We start from the raw sequence: 25,239 nt of genomic DNA, 5'->3' as shown, positions 1-25,239 counted from the left end.
AATATCTCTCTAAAGATGAAAATATTGATTTTGTAAAATTTTCTCATATTTTTTCAATTTTGTCATATTTTTGGCATATTTTCATTTTGAATTAAACATTTGGTAATATTTCTACAGCTAACAAAACTAAGTAGTTAGGATTTCAGGATATCATATACAGATCGCATTTATGGCCCGATCCTTACGAAATTTCGCATGGGGATAAGATGAGGGTCAGAATTGTAGCCTACTCTTTTTGGAGATGATCGGGGTTGAAATAGACCAAAAACCTACAAAATTGTTAGCAGGTCGTAATTATCGCCCGATCCTCACGCGCGTTTGAATGGAGGTTACCGGACATTGCAAAAGCCAAATAGTTTTGGATGGCCATCCAAAAATATTCAATGTGTGAAATAGTTTGCCAACTTTTTTAGACAAAATACGAAAATATCCATTCCAGTGTCTTTTTGGAGAATTCACAAATACAGGAAAGACGCACTTCTGACTATTTCGTTAACGCTGATTTCGTTGAAGAATATAGTCAAATGTCTGTATCTCATATAGATGCGTTTAAGTCAAAAACCAATAATAAATGTTAATCTTTTGCCACTTCTGAGAGATTGTAGGTCTTTGGGAAATATTGGTTCCAGATCTAGGAAGACCATTTACGTGCAACATCTACCAATAAATTGGAAATGAGCAAATTAGTTTAAGTTGCTATTATTCGAAAATTAGAACGAAACCTGATGGTTTTCTTTTATTATTTGTCACAATATCTTGTGGAATTCTTTCGAGTATCTGGCCTATATAAACTGTATCATTTATTATAGTGTTGTAGGGTATTCAACGGTCGGCCCCGCTCGACTGTAGCCTTGGCTTACTTGTTTTTACTTGTTTTTTCTATTAAAACTCGATTTAATGTTGACCCTGCTTCTTCAAGGCAAACGTAACCACATTAAAATGTTATATTAGTGGTTGCAGCCTCAAAATATGCTACATAAAGTGTCTAATTTGCAAATGGTGTAAATACGACTTATATGTTTTAAAATACATCTCTTCTTCTTTATATCTATAATACGTTTGATTGTTTATTTGTAAAAACCGTTAAACAAAATTTCTCGCTAATTTTGTTTATAATTTGACATTAACATGCCTAGCCTTGACTTCAAGCCTTTTATGTACTTGCACCCTTAGTCTTGCTAATTCAAAATATTTTCAAATTGAAAGCACAAAAAGAAATAAGCAAACAATATGTGTGTCTAGATACCCTAAAATTTGTAACAATTGTTACAAATTGTTACTGGAAGTCGTCTGTTAACCTGAAAGTTCTGCAAAAGAGAGCGGTTGGAGAGAGAAATTTTGACAGTTCTTTCAGTGAGAGTTTGCAAATTCTTGCTGGATAAATTGCTTCTTGCAATCTCTTGCAACTATTCTTCTTCTCATTCATCGACATTCAATCAGATGTTTTCTATTGTTTGTTTATTTCTTTTTGTGCTTTTAATTTAAAAATATTGTTTTTGAATTAGCAAAACTAATTGTTTTTGGAGAACAACTTTACAAAATGTGAAAAACATAAATATGAATATGTAATAAGAAAATAAATGACTATTTCCAACATTTTTAGACAAACGCCATTAGCAACAAGATTAAAGGATTCCGCGGAAAATATCAAATCTTCCTTTTATTGCTCATATTTTTATTTTATTGTCAATTTCCTTTAAATTTATAAAACTTGTAAAATTGGTGGTGCTTCCTTTCGTTTAATTCTTTTGTTGGGGACAAATTGGTTTGTTTTGACAAATCAGCTGATTAGTTGCAAGCTTCTGCAGAAATACCGTCTGTTTACTTTTCGCATTTTCCTTGAAAAAGAGACTAAAACTACCTTACTCTCTCAGAAAGATGTTGCTGGACAATTCCTGCAGGAAAAGTAACCAGACACACCTAATATAAAACATCTGATTGAATATCAATGAATGAGAAGAAGAAGAGTTGCAAGTGATTGCAAGAGGAAATTTGTCCAGCAAGAATTTGCAAACTCTCACTGAAAGAACTGTTACCATTTAGAAGAATACAGGTAGTCGCATCGACGCAGCTGCTGGAACAATGAACTGTCAAACCAATTTTGAAATTGAACATTTTGAATGGAAAAATTTTGAAATTTGTAAAAAATGTTGAAAAATAATCTTCGATTGGTCATAATAATCTCCGTTTGGTTTCGTATAAGAAATCTTATAAAAATCCAATAATATTTGAAAAAAAAAAAACAATTTTAAAAATATTGACATATCAATGTTCCCAAACGTTGATGCATTATGAGAAATTCTGACAGGCATTTATACAGGGTGAGATGAAAAACTGCAACCAACTTCAGACTGCTGTCATTTGTAAACCAATAATACGACAGCTCTTAAAATTTTTCTAGTGACAGCTCATTATATTTTTACAAGCGTACAAAAGCATTTTGGTGAGAATTTTCCAGAAAAAAAGTTATTCGTGATGGAATTCAAGGGTGATAGTGTAATTTCTTTATGTTTACCTGGAAACCACAAATGGCTATCGTTAGAGTACTCCAGCATTTAAATGTAAATAAATCTTTTGTGTCTCGTATCATCGCTCATTACCGCGATACTGGTGACGTAGCCCAACGTCAAGGAAGTGGACGGAAGAAAACAGCAACATCAGCAGAAATGGTTCGAAGAGTAAAAAAGCACTTGATGGAAACCCGCGTCGCAGTGGCCGAAAAATGGTTCGTGAGCTGAACATTTTGCAATATTCCATTCGGCAAAAATGAAAAATGAGCACGGGGTAAAGCCATTGAAAAAAAGTGAGAAAAGTGCAAGAACTTACACAGCAACGGATAGAAAATAGACTCAAAAGAGCTAATGAGTTCCTTCGCTTGGTCGAAAGTGGTGAACTGGTGAATTTGGTTTTCTCCGATGAGAAAATATTCGTTGTCCAGCAGTTTGTAAACAAACAAAATGATCGTGTTATCGGCAGTGATGCCAACATTTTGAGAGCTAAAAGCGTAATTAAAAACCAGAAAAGCGTAAATGGCGTAAAAATTTTCCTTAAAAAAGCGTAAAAAGCGCTATGTATTTTTTTCTAACCAAAATTGTCAATAAAACACTTTTTTTAAACTAAATACTGTTTTATTCAAAAATTTAGATCGTATCTTATATAAACATTTCATTAAACAAACGTTGTTTTTATAAAAACAACAATAAAGAGATAAAGCCTGACAAGTAAAAAAGCAGTAAGTTCGGCCGGGCCGAACTTTGAATACCCTCCACCATTTAAAACGAATTAGGAAATTTACAAAAAAAAAATCCATTAAAAATTCTGTTGAAATCTACAAAAATACCCAATATCGGAAGATGCCGATATATTGAGGATATACGATATTGTGGACCTTACCGACAATTCTATTTCGGGGGGTAAAGTACTCACAAACAACAACATATATAAATATTTCATGTATATAAGTGCATACATATTTTTAAAAAAATATGATATATTAGGAACATTTTACATGTGGTTAAAACTTGCAGACATACACATTTTTACAAACAATTATGTTCACCCATAGCTTCAAATTCAGTTGAAGTTTTGTAAACTCGTACAACAAAGCAGCCATGTATAAACTTAAGTTTTTTTCTCGTTCATTTCACTTTTCCTTCAATTGGTTTATAATACACAAAATTCTTCATTTTATTATGGTTTATTAAAAAAGAGTAAACAAAAGAACTTCAATGACAGGAATGACACGTAAAGAATTTGTAACGAACTTGCGACAAGTAGATGTCATACTATCAAAATATTCGAATGTATAAATATTGTTATATTTAAAAATCTAAAACGCGCTAAAAGCACCAACAGAAAAGATGAAAAGCGTAGGTACAGTGCTTTTTTTTCGTTTCGCGCTATGCCCACTATTTTGGCGTTTTAGGGGGTCTAAAAAGCACCATAAATAGCGCGAAAAGCACTAAGTTGGCATCGCTGGTTATCGGCTATGGTGATGGTGTGGGCCGCCATAACAGCCGATGGTCGCTCTCCGCTCGTATTAATCGACCGTGGCATAAATGCCGAATATTACCGCGAAAATATTCTGGAGGGTGTATTAAAGTTTTGGGCACACAAAAAATTTGGGCGCAGACCTTGGACATTCCAACAGCACTCAGCACCAGCCACCTAAGAATGGTTACAAAATGAGGTTCCTCGCTTCATTTCCGGCGCACAATGGTCACCAAAAACTACGGATACCAATCCGTTTAACTATTGTGTCTGGAGTATTTTGGAAAGCAAGGTTATTAATAAAAAATATCAAATTTCGATCACCGGGAATGGGCCAAAATACTGCAGAGCAACATTCGGATAGCGTGTGATGGTTTCATTGGCCGTTTGAAGGCCATAATTCATGCCAAAGGTGACCAATTCGAACAAATCTAAACTTATTCTACAATTTGATGCTATTTCCAACATTTCTTGCTTTCATTCAATAAAATTAAGAAATAAAATGAAAAAATTATGGCGTTTGACTTTGTTGCAGTTCACTGCAAACAACGAACCTAGATATCTAAATGGGAATAAAACAAGCTAAAGGTTTCCGATTGACAGAAATATTTAGATGTAGCAAGAATCACAAAAGAATTGTATAAATTGAAAATTGTGACCTTTGTGGGTAAGGTACCAGAACGGGTTCGCAGATATATACCATCTCCACAACAGATCTTGTGTTAGCAGAAATGTTTGTATGCGTGAAATTTGAAGAGAGTTGGATGCTTATTTCGCTTTCTTTGCGCGTTTTCTTTTTCAAAATCTTGAGCCCTATGTGGAGTAGGTACTACCAAAAGAAATGGCCTACCTTCTTTATAACAGATATTGTGCTGATGGAAATATTGAGATGTACCAAGTCTGATTTTATTTTTTGAAAATTTCCAAATTCGTTCCAAATGTTGGAGGGCATTCAAAGTTCGGCCCGGCCCAATTTAATTCTTTTTTACTCGTTTTTATTTCGCATGATGCTCAACCGCATCCAACTTTAACTTTTAAAGAAATATCTACTACTTTTATTTGTATTATTTTTATTCTGTTAATATTATTTTATTCGATATCATAAAGGAAAAATCAGTTATTGTAGTAACGTACGTAGAATTACATGTAAACAATATATGTCTCTTTAGCACTAGAGACACAGTTTTTAATACCTTTTATGATCTGGTGATTTTATTGCGTCTTTCGTAAATGATCCTCTTGACAAATCTTCGAATACTAGCTCTACTCCTCCGCCTTATTTAAAGTGCGGTTTTGGAGATCCAACTTCTCAGAATGTGGCATATTACATTTTAGAATTGTAGCTCAAGCAGCACAATATTTAAAATTTTTGAAGTACCACTTACGACGAACTTCTTCACCCTATTTTAAACCCGCGTAATCAGTACTCATCTATTTTAAACAATTTCACAATACATTTAAGCAACTTTATTCAGAAGGGAAAAAATATTCAATTTAAACGCTCTATAAAACATTTCAATACCTTAGATCTCTTTGTCCCAATTTCAACGAGAAACAACAACAAGGCCATTCCGTTCATTACAATGAAAATATAATACAATCCAATCAGATTTTTATGGGTAATTTGACGTACATCTCCCGTGTTGATGTGATCCTTGGTGTTGTGGAAATATGGATGGACATGTTTACGAGCCACATACGAGGTTATACCAGCATCGGATAGTAACTTAAATTTTCGATTAAAACTCGGCAAGAGAATCGAATGTTTCGGAAAGAACACGGCCGAGTGATAAAGGTAAATGATTTCATCCACATAGGTAAGGGTCGAAGATTTGAAATTGATCATGTTGTGATTTGCCATAAAATCTAAAATAGCTGTTGTTGTAAAAGCCCCATTTTCCATGCCGTTCAAAATGGTCAAAGGTTTAGAGTTCTGGGGTATGATAATTGTTTTATTTTCGGGATAAAAATTTTTATAGTGTGACGATAGTAGAATATAGTCCTTATCGATAAGTTCGTGGATAGTCTTGGGTGTGGGTAGGCGTTTGGCCAGTCGAAGGGTGTCAAACATTTTACCCTGATAGAAGTTACGCAGTTCCAGGGACCACAAAAGCCAGGCAACAAAAAGGAAACGGGCAAAGTTTCTCCTCGGTACAGCATAGCTTGGTACAGGACTTCCCAATAGGGTTACGAATAAATGATGTATGGAATATTTATTGTGTGCTCCCAGTATGAAGTTGCGACACGACCGTTTGCCCCTCTTTTCCAGCCAATAAATAAGAGCGATGATTATTAAAAGTTGAGCTAAAAGTGCCTGCCAAGCATTGAGTTGAAGTGGATTCATCAACTGTGTCATGGGGCCGAAAGGACGTCCTCCCCGTACCACAAAGACGTAGGGTGAGAAGTGGTGGGTAAAAGAAATACTGAATTTCTGGCTGTTCGGAATGAGTGCTCCCAGACCCCCGATGGCCATATCGACACGATTTTCATAAAGCTGAAAGGGCAAAGTATTGAAAATAGATAATTTCTACAAAATATTCAATACTCACATCCGCAAGACAGCCAGTAAAATTCGCATCCCCCTCAACGTGGTAGTCATCCGATGTAAAACGATATTCCAATATGATATTCATCGTTGAGGCTACAATTTTCAAGATTTGCCCCTCGATACCGGCCAAACGATGCATTTCCTTCAAATGAGTCTCATTGTTTCGATCTCCATTGAACGTCAACAGCGGTGCTATGATATGACCACAAACTGTCAACTTACAGCCATGGAAATTTCTCATATGATCCGGAAATAAGAAGGGATTTTGCAATTTACCATTCCTATAGCGATTGATCTCCCTGATCATCAATTCAGTATTGCAGTATTCTCCAGTGTACAGAGAATATGTGTAGAAGCTTATGGATTTCTCGGCAAACGGATGCATCATAATGACAACATTCTTTACATTCATTTTGCGACAGATTTCGAAAATTTTGCGCATATTTTCAAAATATAGATCACGATATGGCATAAACCAGGTGAAAACAATGAAGAAATAGTATTGGCGATCATAGAATGTCTTGGGAATGTCCACCTGGAGGGCTCTGAAATGAAAACAATTATTTGATTTATCATTCCAACTATTGAAACGTCCAAAAGTCATTCCGTTTGTAACACCTCGAAATATACATTTTAGACCCACAATGTGGAAATCACTCTAGCTTCCGAACGAAATGAAGTAAGTTGATAAAAATTTACTCAAATGTGTATTATGTTTGCAAGACTTTTGGTATTGAAAATGGGCCATGTAGGTACACATCTTCCTATAAGCCCCATATAACCGTACCTCCCGATATTCGATATTTTGATAATTTTAGCGAGATTATTTACCGGAATTGTTTCAAATTTCGTAATGGATATTACAGCCTGTGACAGAAAATTTTCCGTACATCCTATGAATGATTTCTACATCCTATGCCAGAAAATTGTCTGTGCAGTCTTATGACAAAAGTGCCGTATGCAGGTCCACGTCGTCGTATAGACCCTAAAATACGCCTACATTCGGTATTTTTAAGATTTTAACAGAATTTTTAATGGATTTTAATTTTTTGAAAATTGCCAAATTTGTACCAAATGGTGGAGGGTATTCAAAGTTCGGTCCGGCCAAACTTATAGCTTTTTTACTTCTTATATTAACATTCAAATACTCCATATAGTGAAGCTGGTTAACACTAAGACCTATAGCGGCGAATAGTGGTAGTGCGGTAAATTGATCAGCTGCTGCTGAGATTTGAGTTGAACTCGAAGACATATGAGAAGGTCAAAAACGCCGAGAAATTGTAAACAAAAAGGAGTGTTTCCCTCGGATCATAGTAGAAGAATACATGTAGTCGCATCGACGCAGCTGCTTGGACAATGAACTGGTTTGATAATTTTGTAATTGAAAATTTTTATGAAAAATTATTACAATTTTTAAAAATTGTTGAAAAATGCATATCATAACAACCTCCGATTTGTGTCGTATAAGAAAACATATAAAAATCTACTTATTTTTGTCAAAACATTTTAACATTTTTGACATATCAATGGTCGCAAGCCTCGGATAATACGTAAAAAGCTGAGATCCTGACAGACCATAGGCGGGACTGTAAAGAAGTAATATACAATTTCTTTTACAAACTAGTCAACACAGCAGTGAAAGTCACGTTCCCCCCGTGTAAGTATGTTAGGATTATATTAAAAATATCATCAATTAATCCCGCTAGGAAGAAAATGTATGTATTGATCCAGACTTCCGAAAAAGTTTTGTGACATCGATAAGATACCTGATATTGTTGTAAAGAAAGTGCGTTAAGCCATCATATTTTTACTGCACTGTCTGAACTGTATATTTCCCAATAGTTTGAAAAGAGGCACTAGTGGTACCAATTCCTATGCATCGAACATATGCAAAACTGTGGGAGAGCTACGGACCGGTATCACTGTTATCGTCATTAAGGATTATCAAAGAGAGGAGAATATTAAGGAATTGCCAATTTGAATGGGCACGAAACGATCGACAACCCAGGCTGTAGCACATTTTAAAACATACGTCAAGACAGAGAACAATAGATATTGGTCTGTACTTTACCAAAGCCTTTGATACGGTATGTCAACATGATTTTTTATACAAAATACAATCGTTTGAATTCGATGCATTAACCTATCGCATTGTAAGAAGCTTCCTCCAGTATAAAGCATTTCGTGTCAGAGGTAATGACAAGTTACCTGAGCAACGACTGGTCCCCCGGTTCCTCAGGGATCACTGTTGGGAACAGTCATGTCCAACTTATTTGTCACCGTCATCTCTGAAGAAGCATTATTGCCAATATTGGGCCAAAATACCGCAGAGCAACATTCGAGCAGCGTGTGATGGTTTCATTGGCCGTTTGAAGCCCGTAATTCGTGCCAAAGGTGACCAATTCGAACAAATCTAAAGTAGAGTGGACAGACAGAATAGCTAAATCGACGTAGAATTTTGCTGATGCTGATCAAGAAAATATATATTTTGTGGGGTCCAAAATGTATATTTCGAGGCGTTACCAACGGAACGACAAAGTTAATATACTCTCCAACTATGGTGGAGGGTATAAAAATTATGGCGTTTGACTTTGTTGCAGTTTTTTATCTCACGCTGTAGTCTCATAAATTGCAAAATAACACGCTCAACACGAAGCTGCCACCAACATTAGATCTATTATGAATATGAAACATATTGGCCCACTCCTTTAAGAACCTCCCCCACAAAGATTCAACTTTTTAAATCATTCAAACTTAAATAATTTTAAAGATATTTTTGAGATATTGTTTCAGAACTTGCAAGAATCTACTAGTTGTGCAATTCTTTCGATATCATAAAGGGAAAAGCGGTTGTCATAATAAAATGTTGTACATTCTTGCAGATCTAGAACAGGCCAAGAATATATATACACACAACTAATATAAGTTGTAGAAAGTATAATGTGACCATTTATATTTTTCGTCAGAGCGGGACGCCTGCGGAATTTTGTAAAAAAAAAAAAAATTATGCATTTAAAAACAAATTTTCTTTAAAAACGAAGAGAATACGTATAAATCTAATTTATGAAATTAATCTTATGTCTAAGTATTTGTTTTATATTTGTCAGCAGAGCAAATTAGTTTTAAAATATAGGGTCTAGTTTTCAAGTAGGAATGGAGCTGATTACATTGTTTGTTGATGTTAGTCTTAGTAATTAAAATAGCTTTTAAAACTGTCACACTTAACTGCGTTTTTTTTCACTTGTCCATATTTTATTCATTAGGGAAAAAACTCTTTCGACAGGTGCGTTACTTCCAGGCATACATAAAACATACTCAATAATTGTGCAGTTGAGATTATTAGCACGGAAGTGTTTAAACAGCTCCACCCAACGGTCTTCAGTAGCAACATTCTCATCGTTCCAGCTTTTGATTTTTTCAACTGTGACGTAACTGGAAATAAGCGAAAACTCATCGAACACCTCCGTATCTTGGCTACTGCTAAGAAATCTTTGTGTGATCAGCAAATCCGTCACATTCTGTACGTCTTCCCAAGTAGGGACTTTTCTCAAATTTGACCATTCAAATACTGCTAGTTGTGCATTGAACTGGCACCACTGTTCCAAGTATTCTTTACTTGTCTTATAAAAATCCGCTGCCGCAGTTTTCACATTCTGCTCATCAGCAGCAACGTCAGTTTTTTGTAATTTTACCAGTAGATTGCGGACGGAATGAGGAAGGAAAATCAAATTCTCTTTAAGTTCTAAGTTATCTCGGAGACGATTAATTTCATTCGCTGACTCTATTGCGGACACGTTTTGTCCCTCGATTTTCAACACGGCTTGATGAAAAATCGCTGTCTGTGCGTGCAAAAAATATAACCACAATTCAGAGCTGGGATTTTCGAAAAACGTTTTGAAAATAGTAGGGCATTTATCTATGCTCAGAAAATAGGTTTTCAAAGGCTGAAACATTTTTAAAATTCTCTCAAGCGCCGGCATTACCCAACAGTTTCTGACACTCTGTGTCGGTGGAATGAAAGAACTCTTTCAGAACTTCTACCCGAATGCTGTAGATGTAGAAGAATGAATAAATTTCCACAATGATGCATTCGAAGTCAACAGGGAGACAATCTGCGGCTGTTTTGATAGCATTATGAATTATATGGGCTCCACACCCAATCCCAATGAGCTGCCTTCCGACGGATAGGTTCAATTTCGCGTAAACATTATTTATCCCTTTTCTATTCTTTCCTCCGAAATTGCAGTTTGTATTGTCTGCACAAAATGCCACAATTTTCTTTTTCAAATCATTGCAAGATAATACTTCTTTCAAATAATCCACAATTATATCAGACTGACTCTCACGCCTTCGTATGGTACAAAATAGCGAACTAAAACAGGGAATAATTATATTGAGCCATGATTGGAAGCATCGGTTAATAAAGATATGCAGTGGGCTTCGTCCATCGCCATAGGTGCCAGCACATTTACAACTATAGCTTGTGATTTTGTACGGGCACGTCTAAATTTTTGCTCAAAACATGTTTGTATTAGATTTGAAGCACAGTCATTCGAACGAAAACTGTGGTTTTCTTGCACTGTGTGGTACGCCCACGCACCCTCCGCTGCAGCTATATCCAAGTCTTTGGAAGTCGCCAAATTTGTTCTTTTAAAAAAAGAAAGCATCGACGAGCTTGAAGCGGCAGCTTGATCAGAAAGCTTGTGTTTTTCCGATTTTAAATGCTTCTCAATATCACTGGCACCACCATGTCCAACACTAAAATCAGTACGACATTTTTCACACGTAACGTCTGATTCACCACTTCTTTGTTTTATAAATGGATACTTATTTTGCAAAGAAATGTTAAAAGTACACTTGCTTTTAGGCATTATTGTAATGTTACAATCACTAACATTGAAAATAAATTGTTTGACTTTGCTCGCCTTCTCCGACTCCGCGATGAAAAGATACCAGAACAATTTAGAGCGTCTATGCTTAGGGTACTGACAGAAACTTTTTCGGTTTTTATAAGCATTTTTAATTTGGTGATTTCCCTTGTTATGCTGGAGTTAATGTCAACGCCGTCGACGACGCCGAAAAAGTTGAAACAGATTGAACTTTTTCGGCGTCGAATTTCTTACGGCGTTAAGATTAACTGCTCTCATAAAATTTCATACGATTCATTTTTTTTGACATTTGACGCCGTCGACGACGTCGACATTAACTCCAGCATTAGCATTACAAAATCTTTCGAGTTAATTTTAATGTTAATGTTGCTTGAAAAAAACTATGCAAATAAATTATATGTTCACGGGGAAAAAAATAACTCATGTATTTTTCATCAATATCCAGTATTTTCGAAAGCGGGACATTTTTGCTCTCGCTGGGGACAGTGGGACAGAGAACCTCAAAGCGGGACTGTCCCGCCCAAAGCGGGACGTATGGTCACGTTAAGAAAGTAGTATAAGTCGATACAGTTAAAGCCTGAAACGCTGCAATATTTATATCAGACTTAGGTCAAATGCAAAGGGTCAACATTTTTTAATAAACGGATATGGGCTGAATGGACTGAATACTTTTTAACTTTTTTACTAATTTTCCATTCCTCTACTTTCAGGGAAAAGTAGCTCTCTCAGAGTGAGTTTCACATTTTCGCTAGTTTCACCACCAAAGCAAAACCGACAATGTAAATAATTGCATAAATTATTTCAATACTTAACTCAAACTCTCTCCAGGTCGGTACCACAAACATATTGTAATCCCATGGCCGTTCATCTGGCTGACCAAAATATAGCTGCGTAGCCATTGTATAGTTCAGATTATTGAGGAAAAACTTCAAGACAGTTGAATGATAGAGACGATGATGATCGCAATAGAATAGACAGTTCTCCATTATAATCAGCGTGTTGGTACGTGGACTTATGAAACGCATAACCATGTACAGGGCAATCTGACCGTATTCCATTAAAACGTTTTGAGGATCATCGATATCGTCCAAAATTAAGTCACGACTAGACGAAGTCGAATATGCAATAGTTAGTCCAATACAGCACAAAGCTGACAGGCTTAGTAGGATGATTTGTTTTTGCATATTTTAATTTTTTCGTGCGATATTATGAGCTGTAGGTTTATTATCAACGTATTCAACTGAAATTCAAACAAATACTAAAGACAATTGCATTTGTCGTGTTTTTGTTTTTGCTGGCATGACAGTGTTAAAGATGTAATTCAAGAGATAATATATTATTAATGCGTTTCATTAAATTTTCAAAACCAATACCCAATTCATATCAAACGAGTGATGGGCTAGTTGAGATATGATAGATGATAACTGGCATGTAACCAAACTATATTAGACATTGCATTAATGCCCATAAGTTAAACCTAAAAGTATGCAACGGTTATCGTGCTTGTACACCTTCCACCATACTATTGAGTAGCATACGAAAACAAACGAAACGGATAACGTACCGCTCCCATGATGTGACAAACTTTTATATATTTTTTTAGTCGTTTTGCACAGTACCACAAATATTTCAATGGCATGGGGGCCATACCAAAACGGGAACCTCCATAGATATTTTTATACCCTACACCACAAGGTGGTCAGGGTATTATGACTTTGTGCATTTGTTTGTAACAGGCAAAAGGAAACGAGATAGACCCATAGTTCCTTTTGATGATCTGCATAGAATCACATTCTGAGTCGATTTATGCATGTCCGTCCGTCCGTCCGCATTTATTGCCCAATCCAGATGAAATTTTGCACATATCATTTGTTTGGCCCAAGGACGAACCCTATTGAAATTGGAGATAATCGGTCAAAATTTGGATATAGCTCCCATATATATCTTCGTCCGATTTGCCCTTTTTGTGCACCAAACGTCTAATATTTGCCCAAATAGTATAAAATTTTGCATATACAACCAAATTGGGCCTAAAAATAAGTATGCCAAATTTGATCGAAATCGGTTCAGATATAGCTATAGCTCCAATATATATTGTTCATCCGATTTGTTATTTTTGTCCTCCGCAGCCGTAATATGCATTCTGTAACAACAATATTTGGGGAAATATATCAAATGCAGCTCAGAAATACATTTGCTAAATTTTATCGAGATCGGTTCAGATTTGGATATAGCTCACATATATAACTTCGTCCGCTTTACCCTTTTTTGTGCACCAAACGTCTAATATTTGTCCAAATGGGATGGAATTTGGCACTTACGACCGAATTGAGTCTAGAAGCTAGTATGTCAAATTTGGTGAAGATCGTTTCAGATATAGCATTTTCAGATTAAATGAAACCTTTTGCAATTCAAATGAAACTTTTTGCAGCGGAATTGAAACCTTTTGCAGTGGAAATGAAACCTTTTGCAGTGGAAATGAAACCTTTTGCAGCGGGAATGAAACCTTTTGCAACCGAAATGAAACTTTTTGCAAATCAAATGAAACTTTTAAATTTATAGAAGAAAAAAAAAAACAAAACATTTTTATTTTTAGTAGGTTTAAAATTAAATCAACCAATTATAACTAATATATAGTTAAAGAGGAATTTTTATTGATTATTAATATCTATGTTTTTATAAAATTTTTTCTTAAAGCTTCCATAAAACACAAGTGTAGATGCAGAAAGATTGAAAAAAGTTTTTCAAGGCATTTTTTTCAAAGGACCCGAATTAGGTACCTTTTTACCTCCTCCATGGAAAGGAGGATATATTAAATTTGTCATTCGGTTTGTAACACCTCTAAATATTCGTCGTAGACCCCATAAAGAATATACAATCATGATCATAGTTGATTTAATGATTCCCAATCTCCATAATCAAAAAAGCTGCGAAGCGGGAATCCTTTATTAGGTAAGATTAATAGTATACTATAACTATAAAAAAATGTGGTGAAGCTTAATTTCACATTTCAGTCCTGGCCATACCTATAAAGGCCAAAATTTGTTTAAATTTCTCTTTTTAGCGTTAAGCATTTGGAATTTAATAATATGGAAGCATTTTATATCAAATCAATAAAGAACCATTTGTTATTACAATAATTGAAAATATAAGAAATAATATTAAATAATATTAATGTAGATATTTATAATCAATAAAAAATCCTCTTTGTCAATATATTAGTTATAATTAATTTATTTAATTTAAAAACTACTAAAAATAAAAATGTTTTGTTTTTTTTCTTCTATAAATTTAAAAGTTTCATTTGATTTGCAAAAAGTTTCATTTCGGTTGCAAAAGGTTTCATTCCCGCTGCAAAAGGTTTCATTTCCACTGCAAAAGGTTTCATTTCCACTGCAAAAGGTTTCAATTCCACTGCAAAAGGTTTCATTCCCGCTGCAAAAAGTTTCATTTGAATTGCAAAAGGTTTCATTTAATCTGAAAATGCTATATAGCTATAGCTCCCATATATAATGTTCATCCGATTTGTTATATTTGTTACCCACAGCCGTAATATGCACCCCGTAACAACGATTTTCAGGGAAATATATCAAATACAGCTCAGAAATATCTTTGCCAAATTTTATCGAGATCGGTTCCGATTTGTATATAGCTCCCATATATATCTTTATCCGATTTCAAATTAATTGTGCACCAAATGGGCAATATAATTCCGAATTTAAAAGATACAAATGCTTCGGCATATTTAGTCCTTTGAACTTTAAATTATAATTAAAATCATAGCGTGTATGATTGAACTCTCCCATAAAAACTTTTAATTGTTATGTGGAGCTCTACTAAATTAGCAAAGTGGTGTAGGGTATCATAAAGTCGGCCCCGCCCGACTTTAAGACTTTCTTTACTGGTTATACTTCAAGGATTGTCAACAACCAATTCTTCTTAAATACAAAATTTGAAACAATTTCGTGGTTGTGTGACTTGGATTATCAAAATACTGAATATCGATGGGTATCGTTATATGTGCGCTATAGGAAAACGTGGTCCTAAATATTCAATATTCTGCTGCCGGAGCTAGAAACCTTTATGACCAACAAATACTACTTTTTAGACAAATCCGTGAAAGAATGTGGCGAAAATCATCAAAATATCGAATATCGGGAGGTACCGTTATATGACGAATTTTCCAAAACGTGGACCGATATATCTCATTTTCAATACCAACCATCCTAGACACAATACAAATTGTTCTGCCAAATGTTTAAACTCTACGTCAAATAATGTGGGCTGTATCGTGATTCAACAGACAGACATACGGACATCGTTAAATCGAATTTTATGCTGATTGTGAAAATGGGGTCTACGACGACTATTCAGGGATGTTACAAACGGAATGACAAAGTCCCATTATCTGAGTATTGATTATGTTTCGTACTTCTAGAAAATACAGAACGAAATGATTACAAACGTTTCATATACGTTATTTTCATACTCTGCTTTTGTGGGTATTGAGAGCAAAGACATAGAAGTATAAAGATGGGACAAGACAGAGTCAAAATATGGCAACCCTGTGAAAACACCTCTGTTGTTACGATATCATAACAACATAGTTACCAATGTTAACTGATTTAAAACGCTAAGGCAATATGTTAATTTTTGGGAAGGTCGATAGAATAGAATTTTGAAACCAAAATTTCGGATATTTCAAATTTTAATTTGTTACTTGTTTGTTTGTTTCTGTAATTGTGGTTTTTATATTAACATGTCTCTGCCATGACTTGTTACTCTATGTATTGTAGACACAAACCATTCGCTAAAAATGCATTTTGTCTAGTTTTTACCATTTTAGGTCTTTGTTGAGAAGGATGATATTAATATACAGGGTGAGATAAAAAAACTGCAACAAAGTCAAACGCCATAATTTTTACATTTTTTTAAAATTTTATTGAACGAAAGAACAAAATGTCGGAAAGAACATCAAATTTTAGATTACGTTTAGATTTGTTCGAATTGTTCACCTTTGCCACGAATTATGACCTTCAAGCGGCCAATGAAACCATCACACGCTGCCCGAATGTTGCTCTGCGGTATTTTGGCCCATTCCCGGGGAAGCGCTTGCTTGAGGTGATTGACACTTTGGTATTTTCTGGTGCTAAACATGCTTTCCAAAAAACTCCAGACACAATAGTCCAAAGGATTGGTATCAGGAGATTTTGGTGGCCATTGTTCGCTGGAAATGAAGCGAGGAACCTCATTTTGTAACCGTTCTTGGGTGGCGCGTGCTTAGTACGATGTCGTTGAGTCCTGTTGGAATGCCCAAGGTCTGCGACCAAAATGTTTGCATGCCCAAGGCTTTAATACACCCTCCAGAATATTTTCGCGACAATATTCGGCATTTATTCTGATGCCACGGTCGATTATTACCAGCGGAGTGCGGCCATCGGGTGTTATGACGGCCCACACCATCTCCATGGCCAGCGCTTGAGTTCTGGTGGCCAACCGAAGGTGCACATTTTCAGCTGACCTCTTTGGAAAGTAAACACGATCATTTGTTTTACAACGAATGTTTTCTCATCGGAGAAAACCAAATTCGACAGTTCACCACTTTCGGCCAAGCGATTTTGTAACCGTTCTTGGGTGGCGCGTGCTGAGTGCGATGGTGCTGAGTCCTGTTGGAATGTCCAAGGTCTGCGACCAAAATGTTTGCATGCCCAAGGCTTTAATACACCCTTCAAAATATTTTCGCGACAATATTCGGCATTTATTCTGATGCCACGGTCGATTAATACGTGTGGAGAACGAACATCGGCTGTTATGGCGGCTCACACCATCACCATGGCCGCGTTTGAGTTCTGGTGGCCAACCGAAGGTGCACATTTTCAGCTGACCTCTTTGGCAAGAAAACACGATCATTTGTTTTACAACGAATGTTTTCTCATCGGGGAAAACCAAATTCCACAGTTCACCACTTTCGGCCAAGCGAAGTAACTATTTAGCTCCTTTGAGTCTATTTTCTTTCTATTGGTGTGAGTTCTTGCACTTTTGGAATTTCAATGGCTTTACCCCGAGCTCATTTTTCAATATTTGCCGAATGGAATATTGCGATATGTTCAGCTCACGAGCCATATTTCGGCTACTGCGACGCGAGTTTCGATCAGTCGCTTCTTTACTTTTCGAACCATTTCTGCTGATGTTGTTGTTTTCTTCCGTCCTTTTCCTTGACGTTGGGCTACGCTACCAGTATCACTATAACGAGCGATGGTACGAGACACAGAAGATTTATTCACATTTAAATGCTGGAGTGCTCTAACGATAGCCACTTGTGGTTTTCCAGCCAATTATAATATCACGCTTGAATTCCATCACGAATAACTTTTTTCTGGAAAATTTTCACCAAAATGCTTTTGTACGCTTATAAACAATACAGGGTTGCCCATATTCGACGGCCCTTTGGGCCCATTCCAATCGACGAGGCTTGTCCGCAGGCTTTATTCTTTGCGTCAATTGAATTTTGTACGGGAACAAATGCAAATCAATGCGAATAATCCGTTGTAAAGTGGATTGAGCCATGCCCAACTGCTGAGAACGGCGTTTTTGGGATGTTCTTGGGGACCTCTCAACACTGGCTCGTACGGCAGCGATATTCTCGGCCGATCGCCTTAGATTAGAAAGAGCCGTACCAGTCGAAAATTTTTCGTAAAAACGCTTAATGGTGTTCTTAGAAGGCGCATTTCTCACATTTTTTAATGTTTTAAAAGCACGTTGAGTTTTCACAATTGACTTCTTCTGTAGAATGTAAATTTCAACTATTTCAGAGCGCTGTGTATTGGTTCATGGTAAAAATCTGCTTGGACTGACGCTTCAAACGCGGTATGTCATTAAGCGATGTGACATCTCTGTCAAAAGTTATGGCGTTGCCAGATGATTCCGTCGAATATGGGCAACCCTGTATAATGAACTGCCACTGAAATAATTTTAACAGCTGTCGGACGAGTGCCTTAGAAATGACAGCAGTCTGAAGTTGGTTGCAGTTTCTTCATCTCACTTTGAAGCACTTGCTTTTAGGTTGAATTCCGTCGGAAGTGGCAAACTTCACTCCATTTAGGCTGATATTAGCCATTTGGTGCACAAAAAACCTTATATCGGATAAAAATATATTATACAGCTCCCATATAATATATCTTCATCCTAATCTGATCCGATCTCGATAAAATTTGACAGAGGCATTTTCGAGCATTATCTGATGTCCGGTAACAAATGTCATCGCTTTAAATTGCATATTCCGCATGTAAGGGACTTTAACACCAAATCGGATGAAACTTATATATGGGAGCTATGGCTATATCAAATTTGAAGTACGTGCTTCTAGGCTCAATTCAGTTACAATTGCCAAAATTCATCCATTTAGATTAATATTGGCTATTTGGTTCACAATTAACCCGAAATCGATTAAAAATATATATGGGAGCTATATCTAAATATGAACCGATTGTCACCATTCAAAAAAATCTACTACATCTACAGGATTTCTGGTTGCTAAGATATTATATTTTTGTCGTTAGGATGCTGAGTTGAAAAGTGAAATAAATTTGTTTTATTGAAAAACCACCGACCGAATCAGCCTTACCGTAAAATTGGTTTTATTAATTTTACTTAGTTCAAATAATCCATAATCTTCTTTAGTATCCCAAATTTGAATGTCAACATTTCGAGGAAAAACACCAGTACAGCACAAGCACAAAGTACGCCATAGCCCTTGTAAACACCACGTAACTTATGATTGGTTATTTCTTGAATACCCGTAGGAACTGCACCACGTCGGTTGCCACGTTGCTTTTGCCAGCGAACATAACGCTTGGCAATGTGATCGGTAATTCCCGCATCTGTGAGTAATTTCAATTTCGGATTAATACTCTCCGGCAAAACCGAATATCTACGAAACATCATAACACACTGAAACGAATAGATATCTTCCTCCACGTACGTCAACGAAGTGTTGTGCAAATTTCTGGCATTAAAATCAGCCAAATAGTCCAGCAGTGCCATGGCGGTCAACTTGTGATGACTGGAGTTGATTCTGTGCAATCTCATGAAGGCATTGCTCATAATGCGTGTCTTATTGTGAGGATAGAAATCATTAAACTCGTGAGAAAGTAAAGTATAGTCATGCCTGATGAGATCGTCTATTGTCCTCGGTACCGGCAGACGTTTGGCCAACCTAAGGCTATCATACATTTTACCCTGATAGGCATTACGCAATTCAAAGGTCAGCAATAGCCAAGCCATAAGTAAAAATCGTGCAAAATTCCTCCCCGGTACTGCAGCTGTTGGAATGGGATAACCTAAATAGCTCATAAACATATTTCTCATTGGATGTCGATTGTGCGGACCGAATATGAAATTCCATAATGTCAGGTTACCAAAACGTTGGACCAGCTGTATCAATACCACAGCCACAAGCCATTGAAGTATGATAAGTATCCATATATTGGTGTCGAGGGGCTTCAATAGTTGCTTGAGAGGTCCAAAACTTAATCCTCTTTTCACCACAAACACACCCGGTGTGGTATGATAGACAGAAGAATAGGTAAATTGTTGGGTATCCGGTAGTATGGGACTCAAACCTCCAATTGCAATTTCCGATCGATTTTCTGTGAGCTGAAATTTTCAAAACAAATAGTTTAAGTTCATGTACAAAAGCACTTTGAAATAATATGGCTAAAATGGTTCCGAAGAACAATTCTGGCCACGTCAATGACCGGATCTCCCTTTCCACCCAATAAAACCTGCCATTTCATATTATCATGGAAATCTTTGAAGTCAAATTGACAAAATCTACAAACCAGTAGTAATCCCTACTCAGTATTCCGTAATGTTAAGGTTATGGTTATTTTAGTATGTACTTCGAAAAACCCAGCCTAATTTTTACCCACACACACACCAACAATAACAGAAATTCCAAACATATTTATGATAGCTTTCATCGGTTAGTTTCTTTTATTATATTTTTGTTTGGGGTTTCAAAAACACATCCATATCTCTACCCATACACACAACCAGATTTTAAAATTCCAGGAAACAGTACTTAGTACATTTAAGTGATTTTCGTACCCTTTTAGTTAAAATTTCTCAAAACTCAGATTTATTTCTTCCACACACTTTAACATTGGGCCAAACTTAAAGTTTTGTAATTCCAAATGAAAGTCCATGACACGAAGTTGCATTTGAGTACCATTTGCCCTATGTCGTCTTAGGGCAATATGAGGTTATAGCTCTTTTAAAATATTTATTAATTCATGTAAGCAAAGGCTATAGCCGGCAGGGCCGACCCTTTGATACCCTACAAAACTACAATTTGCGATAAATCTAAAATCTAAACCCTAAATCTAAAACCCTTTTGACTACAATAACAATTCCCCTATGAAGCATGCCCACATCAACCACATATTGAAAGAAAATGCTGAACCTTTCCGTTCCTCTTTCGAACAATCATTTTAAATCTGGAACCATATTTTTCAGAAACATGTGATCTCTAAACAAGTAAAAAAAGCTGTTAGTTCGGCCGGGTTGAGCTTCAAATACCCTCCACCATTTGGAACGAATTTGTCAATTCTCAAAAACTATAAAATCCGTTAAAAAGTCTGTTAAAATCTTAAAAATACCGAATGTAGCTGTTATAATAAGGTCTATACGACGACATGGACCTGTAGAGGTAACTTTTGTCATAGGTCATTACAATATTCAAATGCGAAACTTAAAAAAATCGGTGAAGAAGGTAGCTAAAATCCTCAAAATACCGAATATCGGAAGGTACCGTTATATGGTTGCTATACGAAGACGTGGACCTGCACAGACAATCTTCTGTCATAGGCTGTACTCCATAACGAACTTCAAATACCAAATTTGAAACCATTCCGGTGAATAATGTCGCTAAAATCATCGAAATACCGAATATCGAGAGGTACCGTTATATGGGGGCTATACGAAGACGTGGACTTGCACAGACAATTTTCTGCCTTAGGCTGTAGCATCCATAACGAACTTCAAATACCAAATTTGAAACAATTCCGATTAATATTGTCGCTAAAAATATCGAAATGCCGAATATCGGGAGGTATCGTTATATGGGGACTATACCAAAACGTGGACGTACATGACACATTTTCAATACCAAAAGTCATGCAATCTACTTCAATTCGTTCGGAAGAGGGAGTGATTTCCACAGACAGACAGACAGACGGATAGATGGACAGTCGGACGAACATCGCTAAATCGACATAGAATTTTATGCTGATCATCATGGAGGGTATAGAAAAAGCATCGATAAATAAATTTCGCATTCAAACATTTGTTTCCCTGCCTATCTTGGTTTTAGGCCGAAACTACGATGTCATCCAAATCTGTATTTGGATATTCAAAACTATATTTGAAAATGTAGATCCCTCAATAAAATTCCATGTCTATTGGTCCTTAAATGAGAAATATAGGACGACTTCGAAATCGTGTTCCTTTTTAAGCTACAAACACCAGTAAGACAGTTTGGATAATGTTAAAAAAAAACTGTTAAAAAGTATCACTCGGCAAGAAAATCGAACCTTTATATCCCATTTTATAGGAATCATAAAGTCCATGTTCATCTCAGGTTTCTGATTGAGAGAAATATTTAGATATAGCAATATGAAACGATATATCTCATTTTCAATACTAACCATCCTAGACACCATACAAATGTTGAAGCTCTACGTCAAATGATGAGGGCTGTATCGAGATTTCAACAGACAGACAGACAGGCGAACATTGTTAAATCGGCGTATTATTTTATGGTGATCATGAATATATATACTTTATGGGGTCTACAAAAAATATTCAGGGATGCTACAAAATGAAAGGCAAAAGTAATACACCCTCCCTTTCAAGGTGGAGGGTATACAAATATTAGGGAAAAATATTCACATTTTTTAGCATATTTTTATGCGATTTTTCTAAATTTTATTCTTTTCCCCTTGCGACTTGTGGTGGGATTACAATTTGACATGGATAGACGGACGGACGGACACATATAGCTAGATCGACTCAGCTTGGGGAAATATAAAGATCCATAAATAACACCCTATTTTGGGGACCACTATTCCAAGGTGTTATATAATTTTTAGCCCAATCAAACGTATAATAAAAAGTATTTATTTTGTATGTATCTAAATAACAACAATTGTATATCCATCTATTGCACAATACTTACATCCACAAGAGAATCCGTCCTATTCGAAAACATGAACTTCTTATTCAAATTCAGCGGAAAACGAAATTTTAAATTCATATTCAGTGTATCGGCTACCGTTTTCAAAATATCTCCTTCAATGCCGGCAATTCGTGACTTATCACGCAAATGCTGCTCATTGGTAAAATCCCCGTTGAAGCTAAGTAACGGTGCCACCAGATGAGCGCTCACCATTATTGTACAGCCGTGATAGTTTCGCAACTGTTTGGGAAATAAATAATTTCCACTTAAGCTACCATTTTCGAAGCGATTTATTTCTCGTATGGTTATGTCGTCCCAACAATGGAAACGGCCAAAGGCATAGTAGGTGTAGAAGCTGATGTACGCTCCAGCGGAATAGCGATGCATAATGACGGCATTTTTAACACCGATTTGTAGACAAACTTTAAATATTTTATACATTTGTTGCTTGACATAGGTGGGATGTGCCGAGGAGCAGGTAAGTAGAATGAAGAAATAAAATTGACGATTCTTTGACGGTCCCGGCAGTTGAAGACGCAGAGCCCTGTTGGGAAAAAAATAATATTTTCATATATAGTTTCATTTGTTTCGGAAACGCCCTTACTCAAATGCCTTGGCAGAATCAATGACAAAGAGATTATAATCCCATGGCCTTACATCCGGTCTACCAAATTCCAACTGGACACTGATATCACAACTGAGATTTCTTAAAAAGTACTCCAAAAGGAAATCATGATTTAGTGTTTGCCTTCGGCAAACTAAGCCGGAACATTTCTCCATTATGACCAAAGCGTTGGTGTGGCTACTTATGTAGAGCTTTGTTAAGTTTAATGCCACGTGGGTATATTCCAGAAGTTCCGCACTAACGCCAACATCTCCTTTTACGAGTGGGTGGCTATCACCCCTTACACTTTTGAGAGAATGCCATAGGATAAGCAACCCAAAGAATTTGCGAATCATCCTTTGTGTTTGCTTTGTTAAATTGCAGGCAATGTTTGGAGAGCAACTGAAGAAAATTGCTGCTGTTTCCGCTCCGTATTGTTATATGCCGGCGATTTTCCCCCTTAGATAAGATATTATAAATGTTTAACGCTTGATTATGATCGACTTTGTAGACAGCCAATTCATTATGCGTTCAATTAGTTATTGAATGAAACAACTAAGCAAAGGCTAGAGTCGGTTAGAGCCGGCCATTTTATAGCCTAGAACACTACAATTTGCTGTAAAGTTTCAGCATATATGACATTTTTTGTCTGGAATGAAAATTCCCTTAGCAAAATCCTCATACCTTATACCTAATAAAAGTAAATTTTTGAACTTATTGCTCCTCCCCTTTTCGAATAATCATCATAGATGTAGTATGAAACAAGTAAAAAAGCAGTAAGTTCGGCCGGGCCGAACATTGAATACCCTCCACCATTTGGAACGAATTTGGAAATTTTCAAGAACCCCTGTACCGTTGTATGTGGGCTATACGATATCTTGAACCTATATAGATATTTCTCTTCCAGGGAGTAAAGTGCTTGGAAAGAACTTCTAGTACGGATTTTTAGACAATTTCATTTAAAAAAAGTTGCTAAAATCATCAAAATATCGAGTATATACCGTTAAATTGGGGATAAACGATATAGTGGACCTATATAGACAATAATCTTTCAGGGGATGAAGTACTCAGAACGAAGTGCTTATGTGGATTTTCAGACAATTTTATTGAAAAATTTGGATACAATCATCAAATTCCGAATATCCTCGATACTGTTGTAAGGGGGCTATACGATATCGTATACTTATATAGACAATTCTCTTCCAGACGGTAAAGTACTCAAAAGGAACTACTCGTGTTTATTTTCAGACAATTTCATTGAAAAATGTGGCTACGTTTTACGGGGGCTATACGATATCGTGGGCCGATATAACCCATCTTCGAATTTGACTTGCCTGCAGACAAACGACTGATCTGTGCAAAATTTTAGCTTTCTATCTTTAATCGTTTTGAGTCTAGCGTGATTCCAAAAGAGGGACAGACGGATGGACGGAAAGGGCTAAGTCGTCTTTTATGCTGATCAAGAATGTGTTATGTCTAAAATGAGTACTTCGATGAGTTACATACGGAATGACGAACTTAATATATGGTAAGGGTATAAAAACACAAAATATTACAAAAAAAAAAACAAGTAAAAAGACATTAAGTTCGGCCGGGCCGAACTTTAAATACCCTCCAACCTAGGGTAAAGGAAACATTAGAACCCATTGTGACCCACAAATACTAATTTTTAGACATATTCGTGGCAAAATGTCGCAAAAATCATTAAAATATCGAATATCAGGAGGTACCAATATATGAGGCTATACCAAAACGAGGACTTACACATACAATGTTTCGCCACCGCAGCCAGAACCCATTATGACTAACAAATTCCAATTTTTAGACAAATCCGCAAAAAAATGTGCTGATTATAAATATATACACTTTATGGGGTCTACGACGAATATTTGGGATGTTACAAACGGAATGACAAAGTTAATATACGCTCCTTTCCAAGGTGGAGGGTATAAAAAGAAATATTCACATTTTT

General features: G+C 36.2%; 2 protein-coding genes across 2 annotated transcripts; both read right to left on the bottom strand.

The window, feature by feature from the left end:
* Positions 1-5,476: 5,476 nt before the first annotated feature.
* LOC109611770 (uncharacterized) lies at positions 5,477-12,611 on the bottom strand. The gene is made up of 3 exons (XM_020035010.2): positions 12,271-12,611; positions 6,540-7,083; positions 5,477-6,484 (listed from the first exon to the last, which is right to left on the bottom strand). The coding sequence occupies exons 1-3, from the start codon at positions 12,609-12,611 to the stop codon at positions 5,480-5,482; spliced, it is 1,890 nt and encodes a 629-aa protein (XP_019890569.2). The 3' UTR covers positions 5,477-5,479.
* A 6,466-nt stretch (positions 12,612-19,077) lies between these two features.
* On the bottom strand, positions 19,078-23,443 carry LOC109611771 (uncharacterized). Its single transcript, XM_020035011.2, has 3 exons — positions 23,268-23,443; positions 22,664-23,207; positions 19,078-20,082 (listed from the first exon to the last, which is right to left on the bottom strand). The coding sequence occupies exons 1-3, from the start codon at positions 23,441-23,443 to the stop codon at positions 19,078-19,080; spliced, it is 1,725 nt and encodes a 574-aa protein (XP_019890570.2).
* Positions 23,444-25,239: the final 1,796 nt, after the last annotated feature.

Source organism: Musca domestica, unplaced genomic scaffold (genome assembly GCF_030504385.1).
Source record: "Musca domestica strain aabys unplaced genomic scaffold, Musca_domestica.polishedcontigs.V.1.1 17, whole genome shotgun sequence".
Taxonomy (NCBI): domain Eukaryota; kingdom Metazoa; phylum Arthropoda; class Insecta; order Diptera; family Muscidae; genus Musca; species Musca domestica.
Note: the sequence above shows the minus strand (reverse complement) of the source record. Positions and strands in the feature narration are given on the sequence as shown.

Excerpts from the sequence above, each read along its gene's own strand:
- LOC109611771 (XM_020035011.2), bottom strand. The coding sequence starts at position 23,443 with ATGGAGAAATGTTCCGGCTTAGTTTGCCGAAGGCAAACACTAAATCAT. Across the intron at positions 23,208-23,267 it reads GATTCTGCCAAGGCATTTGA|GGCTCTGCGTCTTCAACTGC; the intron begins GTAAGGGCGTTT and ends TTTTCCCAACAG. Across the intron at positions 20,083-22,663 it reads GGACGGATTCTCTTGTGGAT|CTCACAGAAAATCGATCGGA; the intron begins GTAAGTATTGTG and ends TGAAAATTTCAG.
- LOC109611770 (XM_020035010.2), bottom strand. The coding sequence starts at position 12,611 with ATGCAAAAACAAATCATCCTACTAAGCCTGTCAGCTTTGTGCTGTATT. Across the intron at positions 7,084-12,270 it reads CGGCCATGGGATTACAATAT|AGCCCTCCAGGTGGACATTC; the intron begins GTTTGTGGTACC and ends TTTTCATTTCAG. Across the intron at positions 6,485-6,539 it reads TTACTGGCTGTCTTGCGGAT|CTTTATGAAAATCGTGTCGA; the intron begins GTGAGTATTGAA and ends TTGCCCTTTCAG.